The sequence below is a fragment of the Protomyctophum bolini genome (assembly GCF_963924005.1).
Source record: "Protomyctophum bolini genome assembly, chromosome: 21".
NCBI lineage: Eukaryota > Metazoa > Chordata > Actinopteri > Myctophiformes > Myctophidae > Protomyctophum > Protomyctophum bolini.
The window spans coordinates 4,088,880-4,107,647 of record NC_137882.1 but is presented as its reverse complement, the minus strand read 5'-3'; the positions used below and the strand labels follow the sequence as shown (position 1 = coordinate 4,107,647).

Here is an 18,768-nt window from a genome sequence, read left to right as displayed (position 1 = left end):
ATTCACCGGAAAAAGTACACTTGATGTTTTGCTCGTGACCTTTAATCAAGAGTGGCTTGCAGCAACGGAGGGTTGTGTTTATCTTGGAGACTTTGACACGTATACAATATGACCTTTGACACTGGCAGTACATTAAGTGGTTTATAGTTGGCTATTGCACAACGGCCTGAAAGGAGATATGACAATAGAATACTACCAAAAACCTTGTTCCTGTAAAGCACCGGATCAGCCGTTCCAGGCTTGAAGCGCGTTGGTAGCCTCCCTTTGTACCTTGAAATTGTGCCTTTCCTTCCTCTTTGCTTTTTTCTATATTCTATCCTCTTTTTCTCTCCTGTTTTGTCTCTGTGTATGTTATTATGCTCTGTAATGTGAAGCACTTTGGTTCGACCTTATAAATATGCTATACAAATATATAGTTTGATTTGATTTGATGGACTAATCATGGATTAGTTTAATGTCAAGGATTTGGAAAGCGCTGTCGCCCTCAGACACCTTCTTTCTCCTCTCCCAACAATGCCTGCTCTGTTCCATGAATGGAAGAAAAACGAGTTCTTGCAATTAAGTTACCATCTGCTGTCTGTTCCTATGACTTGATCTCTGACTTGACTTGAGCTCTGACACACACACACACACACACACACACACACACACACACGCTCAGGTCTCCTCTTTCACAGTGAGAGAACGGTTTGTTACTCGGATCGTTTCTGAAATGCTTAAAAATTATACCGGGTTTGTAATGGACCCGATTTTCGGGGCTCCATCCCTATAGCAAGAGTCCATTTGGAACCCCCTACACTCAGGAATCGTTAAAGGAACCGATAAGGAATCGGACCATTAGGAAAATGATTATGAATCCTAAAGGTGTGTGTGTGTGTGTGTGTGTGTGTGTGTGTGTTTTCCAGACATAAACATGGCGGGCGAGCCCAAGCCATACAGGCCCAAGCCGGGGAACAAACGACCCCTCTCAGCTGTGTACAGGTACAGTAGGAGCTCGTCCTGTTTTACCTTAATAGAGAAGTTTGGCTTTATATTAATCTCATAATCACTTAAAGATGGAGTGCCGCGATTTTTTCCCCACCCTAAAACATGTTCATCAGGTCTTATTGTTGTATAAGGACTAAGGAGGTATATGTTTTTCAAAAAAAGTGTACAGTATTTGTTAAAATGTTGTTTTTATGTGGACACGCCCACCAGTTCATTAAGTATGCCTAGTTTTGCCTGGTGGGCGGTGATCCACCTGAACTGAAGCCGCATGCCCACAGCTGTGGTTGTATGATAAAGGGGGAGGGGTTAGGGGAGGGGCTGATAGTGTGATGTCACTATATTACTGTTTATTTCATTGGCCCGTTTGACTGTCAAGCCGGGTTCAGCCTCCAGGAAGAAACCCTAAATACAAAGTTAATACACACCATTTCACATAAAAGAATACTGTCACCTCATAAACACATGAAAAACTGCGGCACTCCATCTTTAAGTACTGACACGTTCATTTATCTTCGGTTCATGTATAGCACAATTTGATGGCTTGACTTGTTTAACCTGCACAGAAAAGAATAGCCCTGCATAAAATATCCCCTCTTTTCAGCACACGACAGCAAACATGTCTGGGGGTCATATTAATGCTCAGGGGACACATTGTTGTGTAGTAAGCTTCATTAAGTGTGACCCTGTAGTTTTCTGCCTCGTACTCATTTCAAAGTTAAGTTTGTTTTCCCCTGGTCTAATGTGACAGAAGGCCCGGGACAGATTTTACATAATCCTTACTCGCTGGAACCGATCGTTTGTTTTGCCTTGGTCTAACGTAGCAGAAGGCCTTGCATATTTCCCCTTACCCTGTAGGAGCACATTTGCATGCACAGTAACTGCACTCCACTCTCTGCACACTTTAGATTCCATGCGCGTCATGGAAGAAGAGTTTTGCGTAATAAAGAGTTTTTAGACGGCTGATTGCCGCGTCCGCTAAGATTCCCGGAAAAGCTTGCCCCAGCGGCATTCCATGCACCAGCTGTCTTAAAAACTCGGAAATTACGCAAAACACACCTTTCTTTGGCCGTGCATGGAAGTTCAAGTGTGCCCAGGCTGACTGTCTGTCTACTGCAGTGCTTCCCAAACCGGGGGTATTTCGGGGGGTCCCTGCCTGGGGGGGTCCCCAGGTTAATAGCTTAATGTGCAACATTGTTTTCTCACTCGTCTCTCTCTGTCATTCTTCTTCTTTATAGCGGCTACGAATTTGATTACGAGTATTACAGAGACGACTTCTACAGCCGGTATGTATCGCTCATATTTTACTGTTTAAATGTCGACTTTCACTAGAGAGAGAGAATGCAAAAAGATTAAAGCCTCACTCTGTGATTTCGTCACCTGGTTGGTAGTATGTAGAACAGCTGGTTACTAAAATGTCAATATTTTACATATTGTGTTCATTGTTTGTGTGTGTGTGTGTGTGTGTGTGTGTGTGTGTGTGTGCGTGTGCGTGGCGAGGGAGAGGCTCTTTTTATTTTGCTTTTAATCCACGAGACAGACAGACAGATCTCCGCGGTTGTCAGAATCATTCTTTGAATTGTCAAAACAATTAAGGTTTGATATGCATTCCACTGCTCGTGTGATACTCAGCCACCATTCCAATCCCCCGATTTGATTTGGTCACCTCGAAACAGACTTCAAATGGATGCAAATGGAACTGAAGAGGCAGGCAGAGGCGATGGAGCGTGCGCTCTGCGCTCTCTCTCTCAGACTCTGACATGATGAAAGGCGCTCGTGTTTCCCCTCATTTATTTAGGCAGTCAGTGATCAACGCATTTATCAGGCGAGACATTTTTCGAAATGTCAAACTCTCTCGGAGCGTGATTGAAGTATTTTGACATTTAACACGTCTCCCGTTGCCACTCCACGCCTCTTTCTGTGAACAATGCCTCGGAGGGATGGTTTGTTTATACTGGTTGTCAACCTTTTCGTGACCCCCCCCCCCCCCCCCCTAAAAAAAAAACAATCATAATTTGAACTGGGGACCCGCCCAGCATTACATTTATTTTTTACTCACAGATAAATGTTGTGAAAATAGCAGATCTACAAGTGGCTATTTTCATAATGCTATTACATTTGATGCCGCAATGGTCTTTTTCTTTTCTTTGTTTCCTGTTCTTTAGGACTGTATTAAAAACGTAAAAATGCTGATAATACAAAAAATGTGTGCAGTTTAAAAAATGTGTGCAGTTTAATGGGTTAAAATATATGGATACAGACATCTGAGATCAAAGATCTATTCTACAGGAACATTAATAAGCCTTATATTTTATAAGGAGCATTGTGGTATAAGTCTGCATTATTGTTAGGACCTTATACAATTCTCCATGGAGAAAATGAATAGGACATTTACCCGTGGAAACTATACAGATGGAATGATGGAACCCATGATGTATTGGATGTATTGTGTATAATAATAATGCTTCAGTTATAGTGTTTGTGGAGAGAAATGCAGTACAGTACCAATACAATACTCATAGTGGCACTGGCTCTGCGGCTTGTGTGTGAGTTTTGCTTCAGTAGTTTCAGTTTGAGGAGGAAGGCCTTGGGCAGCAATACTCAAGAGTCTCTCTCCTGTGCGCCAGTGGTTCTCCATAAATTATGTATTTGTCTGTGGACCACCGTGTGAAAATAGTTTTGTGTTACAATATTTTAAGGGGTAGTTCACCCTTAAATTGCCTTTTCTTCTATCAAATACTCCAATACCCCATGGAGACTTGAATTCATGATTATTATTATTATTGTAGTTTTTGTCGCTTTCTGAAGCCAATCAGTTGATGACCAGCAGTGGTTCCCTATGAAAGGAGATTCCTTTTTTCCAATACGTTTTTGAAGATAGCTGATCTCCAAGCAATGTAATGCTGAATGTATTTAATAATACATTCAGCATTGGAACACAGTGTGGGGGCTCACAAATTCACAAAGTTCACAAATTGCATATACAGACATGGCCAGACACCAATTTCTGTTGCATTAATTCAGTGGTTTTCAACCCTTTTCATATCAAGGCCCATTCTTTATTTATTCAACATTTGAGCCAAGGACCACCACTTGATGAGATTGAGCCTCTCAGACCCAAAACAAGCTTGACACCGAAGCACTTACGTTGTGCTGCCTGCTCTGCAGCGTCCCATGCCAATACATTAACACATTTTGTACATAATACGTCCTGAAACGTCATAAGGATTGGAACCGAGAGGTGCCTTAGACGTCTGTGGACGTCCTAGCGACGTCCAAACAACGCGGGGCGAGATGATAATATTCAGAATTATTCTTTTTTTTTTTTTTTGGCATTTCGCTTTTCGCTTGCCGTATGCTAACGCTCTGTGCAAATATTAGCTTGTCATTGACTCCCATGTTAGCGCGGCGGAAAGAATGACTCGTATCTCCTCATCCAGGGCGCTCTCCGTGGTGATGAATGGATCGATATGCTGGCGCTGCGTTTCTGCTCCTCATCCGTCTCTCCCGCAAAATATGAACTCTTTTTGGAGCGTATATAAATATATTAAGATGATCGGAGATTTTGAGGTCACTTTGTCAGTCAACTTTTTTAAGAACGTATTTCCGGTTCATGGCTTTCAAAATAGAAGCGATCACTACTCTGGCGCAAGCAGCGCCTTTATTTTGATGCAGTTCCGGTACTAAATGTGTTAAAAGCAGCACTCACGGAACATCCCTATAAGGCACTTTTAGAGATTTCCTTTGTGCTGCTAAATTGAATATCAAATATATAAATTGCTGAATCAAGCAACTTAAAAACTGCCTGGGGTGTTTGTTCACAGAAGCCTGAGTAGACGATAAAATGAGCCAAAACATGTTTGAAAGTGAAATATGATATCCCTTTAAGGCTATTCACCGTTCAACATTGTTCTGCAGGTTGTTTGACTACCACGGCAGGGTTGCTCCGCCTCCCAGGGCGGTGGTCCCTCTGAAGCGCTCCAGGGTCCTAGCTCCCTCCTTACGCCGCGGGAAGACGTCCTTCCCGCTGAAGACATCCTCTTCCTCCTCCTCGTCATCCTCCAGACCCCCGAACTGCTCTTCCTCTTCTGGCCCCAAACGTACGTCTGCTTTCTTTTCTTTTCTTTTTATTATAGTGTTCATTTTGTCAATGGAAACTATGACATTTGTCGACGTTTTTCACAGAGGAAAACTAAATGAGAACTAAGCTATGATGACGAAGACTAAGACAATTTCGTCAACACATAAAAACTAGACTAAAATGTTAGTATGAGTGTTGCGCTCTGAAAATGCATAGCAGATCTACAAGCTCACAACGTATCACACAACGCATACCCTTTATTTACCCAGGGTAGTAGCTGAGCTACTAAAGTGCTCATTTTCAGCAACGCCCTCCACATAGAAACACACAGACAGACACACACATTAAAACCAGGGAGCTGACCAGTACAACCACAGTCTTATACTGGTGGCCACTAAGCAGCTCCACTGGAGCAGTTGGGGGTTCAGTGCCTTGCTCAGGGGCACTTCAGCGGTGTTGGGTGATTGATGACCAATCACTTCACATGTTGTGAGCTTGCACATCGGCTATAAAATCAGCCAATACTACGCCATCAAGGCCTGCCAAAAGAAAAGTTTAAAACTGAATGAAACTTTATTCAAAAGACTATGGCTAAACTAAATAAAAAGTTTCCGTCAAAATCAACACTGTTTTATTACCCCCTCTCATCTCCTCAAACTCGTCTCCTCTCCAGTCCACATCTAAAAATGTTAAGTCTATTCTCTCTGATCTCTCATCTCTTCTCCGGTATTCAGGTCATTTAAAATTCCAGCATTCAAGCTTTAGTACAACCTTGTGCCAAACTATGGGATGACATGATTCAGCAGTTCTACTTTTTTCTAAAAATTATATGTTTAATATTGATCAAATATAGAGCCACACAACACAAAAGCCAGATTGTAACATCATCATAATCAAGCATAATCCTCAGCCAGGCCCATGAGTAGGACCCATCTGGGTTTTGTCAGTCTTTAAAATATTTTAATTATTTTTTTTTTATTATTAATATATTTTTTATCCCACGATTTTGTAACCCATTTTTCACCCCTGTGCCAATCATCATCTACTGTGATCCTGGGCTCTATACACACCCTCCGCCAACCTAATATTTAAAATATTCTTATGACCAATACTCAGGTACATTTTTAATACCGGACTTTTACTAGTACGAGTAAGTAAGAGTATGTGGTATTGATACTTTTTACTCAAGTAATTTCTTTTTTAGTATTTCATCCACCAGTGTTTGTTTGGTTGCTGTATGTTTTTAGAGCAGCTTGTATCTCGCCCGGCAGATTGTTGAGGTCCAGTCAGGGGTAACCGCTTACTCTGCTCTCACTGGAGACCCACTGGAGGGGGGGGGGGAAACACACACAGCCTGTGTTTGGACAGAATCAATGACTTCTCTCCCATGTCTGGGAAGGCAATGCTGTTTTTAGCCTGCCTCATGCAGACTCATTTTAGCTCGAGCCAGAATTGTGAAAGATTGCTTTATGTATTGATTTAGGCTTGGATGGATGAGATAGCAAAAATATGGTTACATGGTCCAACTTTCACCGTTCTATTCGGAGCACATGGGTAGTTTATGTACCCATGAGCTCAGTCGGTGCAGGAGCTCTCGCCTTTGGACCGCAATGTCATGTGTTCGATCCCGGGCGCACCGCCAACTCAGCGTATGAGTGTCACGGCTTGGGTGTGGCAAGTCGTGCGGTAAAGGCAAGCCGATGGTAGTTCCACCTCAGCAATCCATCTTCCAGTGGTCTAGCGCAATGTAAAGGTTCATTCATAGTCTGGATTTGCCGACCCAGCCCTTCTCTCTGTTTTTACTCACCACCACTCAACGTTATTTCAGCTACGGTGGTCACCTCACCACCGGAGCGTTCGTTGGTCACCTCACCACCGGAGCGGTGGTCACCTCACCACCGAAAATCCAGACTATGAATGAGCCTTAACACATTTTGTACATAATACGTCCTGAAACGTCATAAGGATTGGAACCGAGAGGTGCCTTAGACGTCTGTGGACGTCCTAGCGACGTCCAAACGACGCGGGGCGAGATAATAATATTCAGAATAATTACTTTTTTTTTTTTTTGGCATTTCGCTTTTCGCTTGCCGTATGCTAACGCTCTGTGAAACTATTAGCTTGTCATTGACTCCCATGTTAGCGCGGCAGGAAAGAATGACTCGTATCTCCTCATCCAGGGCGCTCTCCGTGGTGATGAATGGATCGATATGCTGGCGCTGCGTTTCTGCTCCTCATCCGTCTCTCCCGCAAAATATGAACTCTTTTTGGAGCGTATATAAATATATTAACGGGGACAGAAACCTGTGTTATCGGTTGATACCGAGAACAAGCCTCTACGACCATTTACTGTATGCTTTAAACAAAATAATATAAAAGGAAACACGGACACTCCAAGCACGTCTTGCCATGGTTAAGTTTTAGCATCACTTTTCAGTTTTCAGCTAGGGTAGCAGTCCACAACTTCCCTTGATGCATTAAGGGCCTTGCAGGCGGGGAGCGATAAAACACGCCTATATAGTTCATTTTAATGAGTTTTTGCTCGGAGAAGTCGCGGTGCGACAACGCAAGCGTATTTATGTGAGCGCGGTCCCGTGCATTTGTTGCGCGCGTGCTCGTTACGTGCACACGCCCGCGACTCACTTTTTTTACGCTTGCGCTGTGGCGCCCCTCTTCAACAGACCTGGAGGAGACCTGTGTTGAGATCCAGGCAACAACGCCTGCGTTCCTCGCTTCACGTTTGCAAGGCCCTTAATATAATGCAGACCATTGAAAACACCATGAAGTTTCTCTAATGTTCCTGCGGAAAAGTGTGTTTTGTAACCCATTTTTCACCCCTGTGTCAATTATCTAATGTGATCCTGGGCTCTACACACCCTCCGCCAACCTGGGGGGAGAGCAACGGACTTGAACTCATGCTTCCTTCATGCCTGAGTGTCCAAGTTGCTCCTTTACACCTGACAGGGGGGAGTTTCCCTGGAAAAGTGTGTTTTCAAGCAATATAAGTTCTGAAATTGCATGGGTATCGACAGACTCGTCTTTTGTCCATGTCCATCTCTACAGACCACTGACCCTATACCTGTGGTCATCTTTATATCCCCAAATTAGATTCTCCAAAGCTTAAAGTAAGATATGTCTTTTTATAACCAGAACTAATCTGGCTATCTGGTGCTGATGCCACTGATGCTGTGGATTAGACGCCGTGCCACCTCTGCAGCTTACGCGGCTGATAGCACAAAAGAAGAGAGCCTGCAGCCACTGATAAAATTAGAAATGGCTCCACAGTTTCTTATCATCAAAGGACAATAAGCAAAGCTTCCCAAAGCCAGCTCAGAAGGAGTTGAAATGACAAACGGTACTGTGCACAATTGTGCACGTTCCAAATGTGGGGCAGATTTTCGGGAAAGGCTATCCGCCTCATTCTGTCACGATATGACATTTCAGTTGACGATTTAACAATTGCAATAATGAGTTTATTGTCTTCTTGTGTCCATTTTTATGACACGGTTTAATATAGTTTAAAGATGGAGTGCCGTGATTTGCCGGGGGGGAGGAGGGAGAGAGAGAGAGAGAGATACAAGTAGTAGCAAATTTAGAAGATATGCACTTGAATAATTAAATGAAGTCCTCGCCCTGTAATTCTGGGTCAATTGCACGCCAGCAGGAGTGGGGTTTGTTTACCGTCTCCACTCAGAAACCCACCCCTCACAGCCAGCCAGGATCTCATAGGTGTCAAAGAGAATTTTATGTTTGCCTCTCAGCTTTGTGATGATGTCTGTTTATTTCCCTTTTCAAAACATGACACACTTTTGCACTGCCGATTGGGTTATATAGGGCATCATTATCATATTATAGGGCCGATTCATACTCCTATTTTACCGCTGTTTCGGCGCTGTAGTGCCGAAAGTATTTCGGCTCGTCAGACATTTTCAGTAGCACCGAAGAGACGACTTTAGGACGGTACCCGTCCCCCCGAACCTCAAATGACGTCACATTGTAGGCTCTATACAGAGCCGAACCGACTTTTATTCGGCTCTAAAATAGGAGTATGAATCTCTGTCAGGTGGAAACCTGACATATTTCCAAAGCGGTTTAATTTTCACGATTCAAATTGACAGGCAAAAGTATAGCAGATTGACAAGCTCAAAACAAACAACTCGAAGCTTGCAGATCTGCTACTTTTGATGCTTTTGTCTGACACTGTTACAGGTATGTGTATGATCAAGTAGGGCAGCATTGGTTCCCAAACCTTTTCATGTCAAGGACCCCCAAATGGACAAATTGACACTAATTAGCCTGCGGACCCCCATTTGAAAACATAATGCCAGGGACCCCCATGAGAGAAGAATTGGACCCGTTAGGGTCCATTTGGTTCCATTTGTACACTCTCTGAGTTACAGACCCATAAGGGTCCATTTGGTTCCATTTGTACACTCTCTGAGTTACAGACCCCATAAGGGTCCATTTGGTTCCATTTGTACACTCTCTGAGTTACAGACCCATAACGGTCCATTTGGTTCCATTTGTACACTCTCTGAGTTACAGACCCATAAGGGTCCATTTGGTTCCAAACTATCATTTAGCTGGGGCCCCCCCTGGAACTCCCTCAGGTGCCCCTGGGGGTCCCCGGACCCCACTTTGGGAACCACTGAAGTAGGGCATTGGTTTTCAACCAGTGGTCCGGGAAGCACCAGTGATCCTTGAGGGGGTTCCTTGTGGTTCCCATGCTAAATGATGGGGAGCTGGTAATCAAATGGACCCTTTTTAGATCTTTAAACTCTTAAAGGGACACTTCACCCTTTTTGCAAAAATATATATGTTAATGCCGTTTAGAAGCTTTAGAACACTTTCCTGGGGGTCTTTATGTGTGTAATATGTGGTTTTAGATATTTTAGATTGTAGCAGTGAGCCTGTTGTCTCTGATGTCATGGACACTGGGCTCACTTCCTTCCTGGACTACATGTTGTCTCAGTAAGACAGCTCTCCCCCCTATCCACAAGGAGGAGCAGTGCACCAAAGAATTATGGGAATTGTAGTCCAGGAAGGTAGTGAGACCAGTGTCCATGACATCAGAGACAACAGGCTCACTGCTACAATCTAAAATATCTAAAACCACATATTACACACATAAATACCCCCAGGAAAGTGATCTAAAGCTTCTAAACGTCATTAACATATATTTTTTTGCAAAAAGGGTGAAGTGTCCCTTTAAAATGAAACCAAATTGACCTGTATATGGGTCCATTTGGTTTCATTTTGCGCTCTCAAGAGTTAAATTGATGTTAAACATCTGCATTACTTAATTTACAAGAAGTCTACATGAGTAGAGAATGTAGAATGATTGATATTATGATCAACGTATGCCTATATTATGGTAAGAGGCTAAATCTCATCAAATGGTGGTCCGTGGCTCAAATGCCGAAAAAAGAATAGTAATAATGATGATGATGTCATGTGCATACCCTCTATTATATGGAAAACAGTAAAAGATGGATTGGATTGTTAGAGTGAAACCAAGCATAAAATGAGCTTTCTTTTTATTTAGTTCTACTGCATCACTTCTCCACTATAGTCCCTTCCTAACATTTTTGTCTAGTTTTTATTTGACCAAATTGACAATATATTAGTGTTATAGTTTTAGTCATCATAGCTTACTTTTTTATTTAGTTTTCTTAGTAAATGGATTGGAATCTCAATATAATTCAATCATGGCGGGGTTGGCGAAAGGGCCTTTCTGTGTGGAGTTTGCATGTTCTCCCCGTGTCCCCTAGGGTAGGTACCCTCACAAAAACATGCAGTAATCCTGGTCTCTAAACTGCCTCCCCCTGGCCAGCCGGGGGATAAATATATATAAATTAAAATAAAATTCAATCATGGAATGGTAGATCAATATGAAATTATAGTTCAATATTTGACAGTCCAATACTACCGTAACAAGGAATCTTCAGTACTGGCACTAGTAAGACAGAAATGGAACTGCACAGCATGGTGGATGTAAGCCTGTATATTTTCTAATCTCCAACGCAGAGGGGGGTAGGTCCCTGAAGAAAGTGTCATTTAAGCTGATGGGTGTGATAAAAAAAAGCATTAACGGATGATAGCATGCTGTGGCCTTTGATCTCTGATAAGATTTACTGCACGTCTTTTTAATGAGATCTCACTCCGCCAACGATGCCATTAACGTATAACTACCTGTCAGTGGGGAGTGTTGACTGATGAATGAATATCAACATCATAATACATCCTCATACTAGGGGGGGTCTAATTATGACAGGCAATTCCTGCTGTCAAAATGTGCTGTACTCTGTCCTCTACCCTGGGCCATCCCACCCTAGCATAGCACCCTAGTCTAGTGTGTGATTTAAAAGAAATTGAAAATGAAATTCATTTTTTGTTTTACTGCCCATTATATGAAGAATTAAGACTTTTTCTGGTTGAGGACTATGAAAAACTGGAATTTTATTTTGGGAAAGGTGTTTTTGCTTTGGCAGACTTTTTATGCAGGGCGTGGGAAATAAGGCAGAATGTTTTGTTTGTGTAAAAAAAAAAAAAGGGGGAATGTCAACAAAACAGATCTGTTTATTGTACACAATGCAATATTGAGGCAATGATATGGTGTGTCCTGTAAGTCCATGTGGGCTGGGCGCCTTTGGTGCATGACACAAAAATAAAGAAATCTATCTATCTATTGAGATTCTATCTAATGAACAGGGGTTAGGTGAATCCTAGGTGTGAGGTCTAGTAGTAGTCTGACTATAGTTTGTTTTGAAAGGTCTGTAGTTTTATTTTAGTATGTTTTAGTTTGAGGTGCCGTGAGGTGAGCCAAACTAAAACGTATACACATTAATAATAATATATGCCGTTTTTGTTTATTTTTTCCCACACCTCAGCAGTGAAGACGGACCAGCTGCAGACCATCAAGCGGGAGCTGACTCAGATCAAGATGAAGATCGACTCCCTTCTTGGACGCCTCGACAAGATCGAGAAGCAACAGAGAGCAGAGTCTGGTGAGGGGAGACCCTCCACAACATGCTATTCAATTATAAAACCTGAAGCAACAGAGAGCAGAGTCTGGTGAGGGGAGACCCTCCACAACATGCTATTCAATTATAAAACCTGAAGCAACAGAGAGCAGAGTCTGGTGAGGGGAGACCCTCCACAACATGCTATTCAATTATAAAACCTGAAGCAACAGAGAGCAGAGTCTGGTGAGGGGAGACCCTCCACAACATGCTATTCAATTATAAAACCTGAAGCAACAGAGAGCAGAGTCTGGTGAGGGGAGACCCTCCACAACATGCTATTCAATTATAAAACCTGAAGCAACAGAGAGCAGAGTCTGGTGAGGGGAGACCCTCCACAACATGCTATTCAATTATAAAACCTGAAGCAACAGAGAGCAGAGTCTGGTGAGGGGAGACCCTCCACAACATGCTATTCAATTATAAAACCTGAAGCAACAGAGAGCAGAGTCTGGTGAGGGGAGACCCTCCACAACATGCTATTAAATTATAAAACCTGAAGCGACCAGAGAGCAGAGTCTGGTGAGGGGAGACCCGCCACAACATGCTATTCAATTATAAAACCTGAAGCAACAGAGAGCAGAGTCTGGTGAGGGGAGACCCTCCACAACATGCTATTCAATTATAAAACCTGAAGCAACAGAGAGCAGAGTCTGGTGAGGGGAGACCCTCCACAACATGCTATTCAATTATAAAACCTGAAGCGACCAGAGAGCAGAGTCTGGTGAGGGGAGACCCTCCACAACATGCTATTCAATTATAAAACCTGAAGCGACCAGAGAGCAGAGTCTGGTGAGGGGAGACCCTCCACAACATGCTATTCAATTATAAAACCTGAAGCAACAGAGAGCAGAGTCTGGTGAGGGGAGACCCTCCACAACATGCTATTCAATTATAAAACCTGAAGCGACCAGAGAGCAGAGTCTGGTGAGGGGAGACCCTCCACAACATGCTATTCAATTATAAAACCTGAAGCAACAGAGAGCAGAGTCTGGTGAGGGGAGACCCTCCACAACATGCTATTCAATTATAAAACCTGAAGCAACAGAGAGCAGAGTCTGGTGAGGGGAGAACCCTCCACAACATGCTATTCAATTATAAAACCTGAAGCAACAGAGAGCAGAGTCTGGTGAGGGGAGACCCTCCACAACATGCTATTCAATTATAAAACCTGAAGCAACAGAGAGCAGAGTCTGGTGAGGGGAGACCCTCCACAACATGCTATTCAATTATAAAACCTGAAGCAACAGAGAGCAGAGTCTGGTGAGGGGAGACCCTCCACAACATGCTATTCAATTATAAAACCTGAAGCAACAGAGAGCAGAGTCTGGTGAGGGGAGACCTTCCACAACATGCTATTCAATTATAAAACCTGAAGCAACAAAGAGCAGAGTCTGGTGAGGGGAGACCCTCCACAACATGCTATTCAATTATAAAACCTGAAGCAACAGAGAGCAGAGTCTGGTGAGGGGAGACCCTCCACAACATGCTATTCAATTATAAAACCTGAAGCAACAGAGAGCAGAGTCTGGTGAGGGGAGACCCTCCACAACATGCTATTCAATTATAAAACCTGAAGCAACAGAGAGCAGAGTCTGGTGAGGGGAGACCCTCCACAACATGCTATTCAATTATAAAACCTGAAGCAACAGAGAGCAGAGTCTGGTGAGGGGAGACCCTCCACAACATGCTATTCAATTATAAAACCTGAAGCAACAGAGAGCAGAGTCTGGTGAGGGGAGACCCTCCACAACATGCTATTCAATTATAAAACCTGAAGCAACAGAGAGCAGAGTCTGGTGAGGGGAGACCCTCCACAACATGCTATTCAATTATAAAACCTGAAGCAACAGAGAGCAGAGTCTGGTGAGGGGAGACCCTCCACAACATGCTATTCAATTATAAAACCTGAAGCAACAGAGAGCAGAGTCTGGTGAGGGGAGACCCTCCACAACATGCTATTCAATTATAAAACCTGAAGCAACAGAGAGCAGAGTCTGGTGAGGGGAGACCCTCCACAACATGCTATTCAATTATAAAACCTGAAGCAACAGAGAGCAGAGTCTGGTGAGGGGAGACCCTCCACAACGTGCTATCCAACTAGAAAGAGGCAATTCTGGGAAATTGCAAAGTGTGATTGCCTACATCGCAGCCGTGGAAAATGGAATGGCTTTTGGCTCCGCGTTGATGAAGCCACCCTCGACACGCGATTCAGATTTGGGACGGATCGGACATTCCGTGCGTGAGTTGTGGCGTTTTTTGTGAAATAGGCCCCTCCCACTAACTTCGGAAGACGATTACGGCCGAACGATACAGATACATATAGGTCCGGAGATCATGTGTACCGATTTTCGTGAGATTTGGACAAAATCTGTAGGAAGAGGAGCAAAAAGTGTGTTTTGAACAAAATTCAAAATGTCGGGAAATATATCTAGACGCAAATGGGCGTGGCCTATATGGGGAGATGCGTCATGACCCAAGGAATCCAGGGAAAAAATTTGATTGTACGACCTACGGTTCAAGAGTTATACCCAAAAACGTAAAGTTGGCTGTTATAGCGCCACCATGAGGCCGACCGGTATACTTCTAAGGTAATTCATTTTAGTAATTATTATGAATCTCTCCTCCAAGTCTTGTAAGTATAGCCCTTACGGTCTCAGAGGAAAAAATACTTGAAAGTGAGTTTTTGCATTTTCCCATTTTCCCATTCATGTCTGTGGAAATTCTAATTAATTCATATCAATTAAACTATCCAACAAATGTCTTAGCAAAGCACACGCACACGATTCCCGATGTAGCCCGTCGTTTTGACATATGGCTCGAGTGCGTGCAACAAAAACTGTGGGAGGAGTAGCACGCCAAAATAAAGTCAGAGCAGTAAAACAATAGTCTGATTGCCCTCAGGGCAATCACACTAACTAACTCATCTTGACAGCTTGTTTACAAATGTTTGTAAACAAATACCAAAATGTTTATAAACAAATCCCAAATGTTTATAAACAAATACCAAAATGTTTGTAAACAAATAACAAAATGTTTATAAACAAATACCAAATGTTTATAAACAAATACCAAATGTTTATAAACAAATAAGTCTCATGGGGGGGGTAGGACCACTACCAGTTGACCTGTAGTAAGTCTCATGGGGGGGGGGGGGTAGTACCACTACCAGTTAACTGTAGTAAGTCTCATGGGGGGGGGGGGGGGGGGTAGGACCACTACCAGTTGACCATTCAAGTATTTTTCCCTCTGAGACTGTAAGCACTATAGTTACAAAACTTGGAGGAATATTTCCTAATTATCACTAAAATTAATTAAAAATATATTTTTTTAGGTCGGCCTCATGGTGGCGCTATAACATCCCACTTTACCTTTTGGCTCATAACTCTTGAACCGTAGGTCGTAAAATCACAATTATTTTTACCCTGGATTCCTTGGGTCATGACGCATCTCCCCATATAGGCCACGCCCTTTTCCGCCATGATGGATTTTCCGCCATTTTGAATTTTGTCCAAAACACACTTTTTGCTTTTCCCACTACAGATTTTGTCCAAATGTCACAGAAATCGGCACACACGACCTCTGGACCCATCCGATTAAAAAACAGACTTCAGAATTTCGGTAGTGCGTATCGTCCGGCCGTAACCGTCGTCCTGAAGCAACAGAGAGCAGAGTCTGGTGAGGGGAGAACCTCCACAATTATAAAACCAACAAGTGTTGGCTTCGTACGACGCTTAAAAGGTCTTTAAATAAATACGTTTTGAAATGTCTATGGGGAAAAATGCATTGGGATTCATTACCTGGGCCTGGCGTCGTCATAAAAGGGGGCGGGACTGCGACGCTCTATAATAGCCCATAATAGCACCCTGCTTTGTGGCGAGATCAAAGCGTGTCGCGACTCTCTTCTTCTACGGTTCTGGTCCGCGTGAGCCGAACACAGGTCCCCGGAAACACTATAGGGGAAGAAAATGAATAGCGCACACTCTGTCATAACAGCAGACAGGTGTCTCTCTGTCATAACAGCAGACAGACAGACAGACAGACAGGCTCTCTCTCTCTCTCTGTCATAACAGCAGACAGACAGACAGACAGACAGGCTCTCTCTCTCTCTCTGTCATAACAGCAGACAGGAGGTGCCATTACAGCATTCACTCACTTTATGAGAGAGGTCTTTATAGATGTCCTCCACCAGAGGAGGACATGGGGAGGCACAAGTGGTGGAAAGTAACAAGTACATTTACTCAAGTACTGTACTTAAGTACAATTTTGAAGTATTTGTACACTGTACTTGAATTACGCACTTTTACTTGTAACAGAGTACTTCTATATTGCAGTATTGATAGTTTAACTTACTTTAAAAAAAAGTACTTTTTCCACCACTGGGAGGCACAGCATCACTCTATCCAGCAGCACCACTAGGAGGCACAGCATCACTCTATCCAGCAGCACCACTGGGAGGCACAGCATCACTCTATCCAGCAGCACCACTGGGAGGCACAGCATCACTCTATCCAGCAGCACCACTGGGAGGCACAGCATCACTCTATCCAGCAGCACCACTGGGAGGCACAGCATCACTCTATCCAGCAGCACCACTGGGAGGCACAGCATCACTCTATCCAGCAGCACCACTGGGAGGCACAGCATCACTCTATCCAGCAGCACCACTGGGAGGCACAGCATCACTCTATCCAGCAGCACCACTGGGAGGCACAGCATCACTCTATCCAGCAGCAAAGAAATCTGATCATTTTCTTCACCACTTATGCCCTATTATTATTCATTCATGCAACACATGTTTGAATTAGAATACATTAATTCTCTCAAACTGGCAAGAAAGAAAATCTGACCTGTGTGCTTCCTTACTCTTTTACTTTAGGCAGTGGGTGCTGCAGCTATAAATAATAACTTAAATCAAATACCACCGAAGTTTAAGCCGATCAAGACTTCCTCAGCGCATATTAAAGATTTAATCTGCTTTGACGAAGGCTGTCTTGCACCTTTTATTCTTTGGAGTGCCACGTTTTCCCCCTTCAGTGGTATTTGATTTAAATTCTAAAACTGAAAGACGGAACTAAATGGACCCGGTTTAATTTTACACTCAAGAGTGTTTTGATGTACGGGGCAGCGGCGGCCTAAAGGTTAGAGGAGGGCCCCTTGTTGCCGAAAGGTTGTTTAGTTTTAGTTTAGTTTATTTCGCACAATAAAAACAGTACAAAAAGGTAACATCAATAAAAGAAGTGTGTGCAGGTGAGAAAAGAAACCCAGGGAGGGCTTATGTGTGGTTCTCACCAAAGTTAACATACAATTTAACAAATAGTATATACAAATAGTAAAAATCTGAGTGGGGAAGTGATTGTCATCACACACCCAACACCGCTGAAGTGCCCTTGAGCAATAAGGCACTGAACCCCCAACTGCTCCCCCTGGAGCCAACAGTATAAGACTGCTTGTACTGGTCAGCTCCCAGGTGTGTGTGTGTGTGTGTGTGTGTGTGTGTGTGTGTGTGTGTGTGTGTGTGTGTGTGTGTGTGTGTGTGTGTGTGTGTGTGTGTGTGTGTGTGTGTGTGTGTGTGTGTGTGTGTGTGTGTGTGTGTGTGTGTGTGTGTGTCTGTGTGTCTGTGTGTCTGTGTGTCTGTGTCTGTGTCTGTCTGTCTAGGGCGTTGCTGAAAATGAGCACCTGTGCTCAGCTACTTCCCTGGGTAAATAAAGGATAAAAAATAAAATGTATTTTTGGGCTTTCTATGCCTTTATTGACAGTAGACTGGTAGGAAATAGGGAGTGACACGCAGCAAAGGTCGTCGGGATCGCCTATAGGGTGCCCCGGACCACCGCGCCAACGGCCCGGGGCCAGACAGTCTCAAGAGTTAGCCTATAAGGGTCCATTTGGTTATCAAACTTCATCATTTAGCTGCGGGGGGGACCACTGGTTGAGAACCACTTGTCTTAACCCATTCTGAACGGGAACCCATGTCATGTCGTGCTTTAGCTATTGAAAAATAGCAGATCTACAAGCTCATAGCGCGCCACTCGGTGGCGCGCGCTATGAGCTTGTAGATCTGCTATTTTTGAAAAAATCGAAGAACGACTGACATTTTTAGAATCTGATCTCTGGTCAGAATGGGGTTAATCAGACCCAGTGTGTGTCCAGTAGTGGAAACCTCGTATGAATCTGATCTCGGGTCAGAATGGGGTTCATCAGACCCAGTGTGTGTCCAGCAGTGGAAACCTCGTATGAATCTGATCTCAGGTCAGAATGGGGTTAATCATACCCAGTGTGTTTCCAGTAGTGGAAACCTCGTATGAATCTGATCTCGGGTCAGAATGGGGTTTAAAAGCGTTTCGATGTCAAACCTGGTTTGTTGTTTTCAGACGCCCAGAGGAAGTACGAGAACGACAACGGCGACTCCCCGCACGATGAGTCCGTGTCGGAGACGGCGGACAACTCTGGCGAGGAGGCGGGCGAGGAGGAGGAGGGGGGGCCGCACGACGTGGAGGCGGGGGAGATGACCGACGGCGGGGAGGACGAGTACGACGAGGAGAGCAGCCGCCATCTGGTACGAAGGTGAAGCCGTCTGACAGCTATAGGGGCCTGTCAGTGGACAGGGGGGGGGAGGGGAGGGGAGGGGACACTGCAGCTATAGGGGCCTGTCAGTGGACAGGGGGGGGGAGGGGACACTGC

The 18,768-nt window shown here is 43.9% G+C and overlaps 1 protein-coding gene across 1 annotated transcript in view; it reads left to right on the top strand.

The window, feature by feature from the left end:
• Nucleotides 1-18,768, top strand: part of LOC308336089 (RNA-binding Raly-like protein) — a gene marked incomplete at its 5' end in the record, with an annotated part of 110,271 nt that overhangs the window by 60,588 nt on the left and 30,915 nt on the right. The window contains 5 exons of the mRNA XM_080793334.1: nt 906-981; nt 2,223-2,270; nt 4,903-5,084; nt 11,956-12,072; nt 18,459-18,643. Of these exons, the coding sequence (XP_080649460.1) occupies nt 906-981; nt 2,223-2,270; nt 4,903-5,084; nt 11,956-12,072; nt 18,459-18,643 (608 nt within the window). The remainder of the gene's footprint in view (nt 1-905; nt 982-2,222; nt 2,271-4,902; nt 5,085-11,955; nt 12,073-18,458; nt 18,644-18,768) is intronic.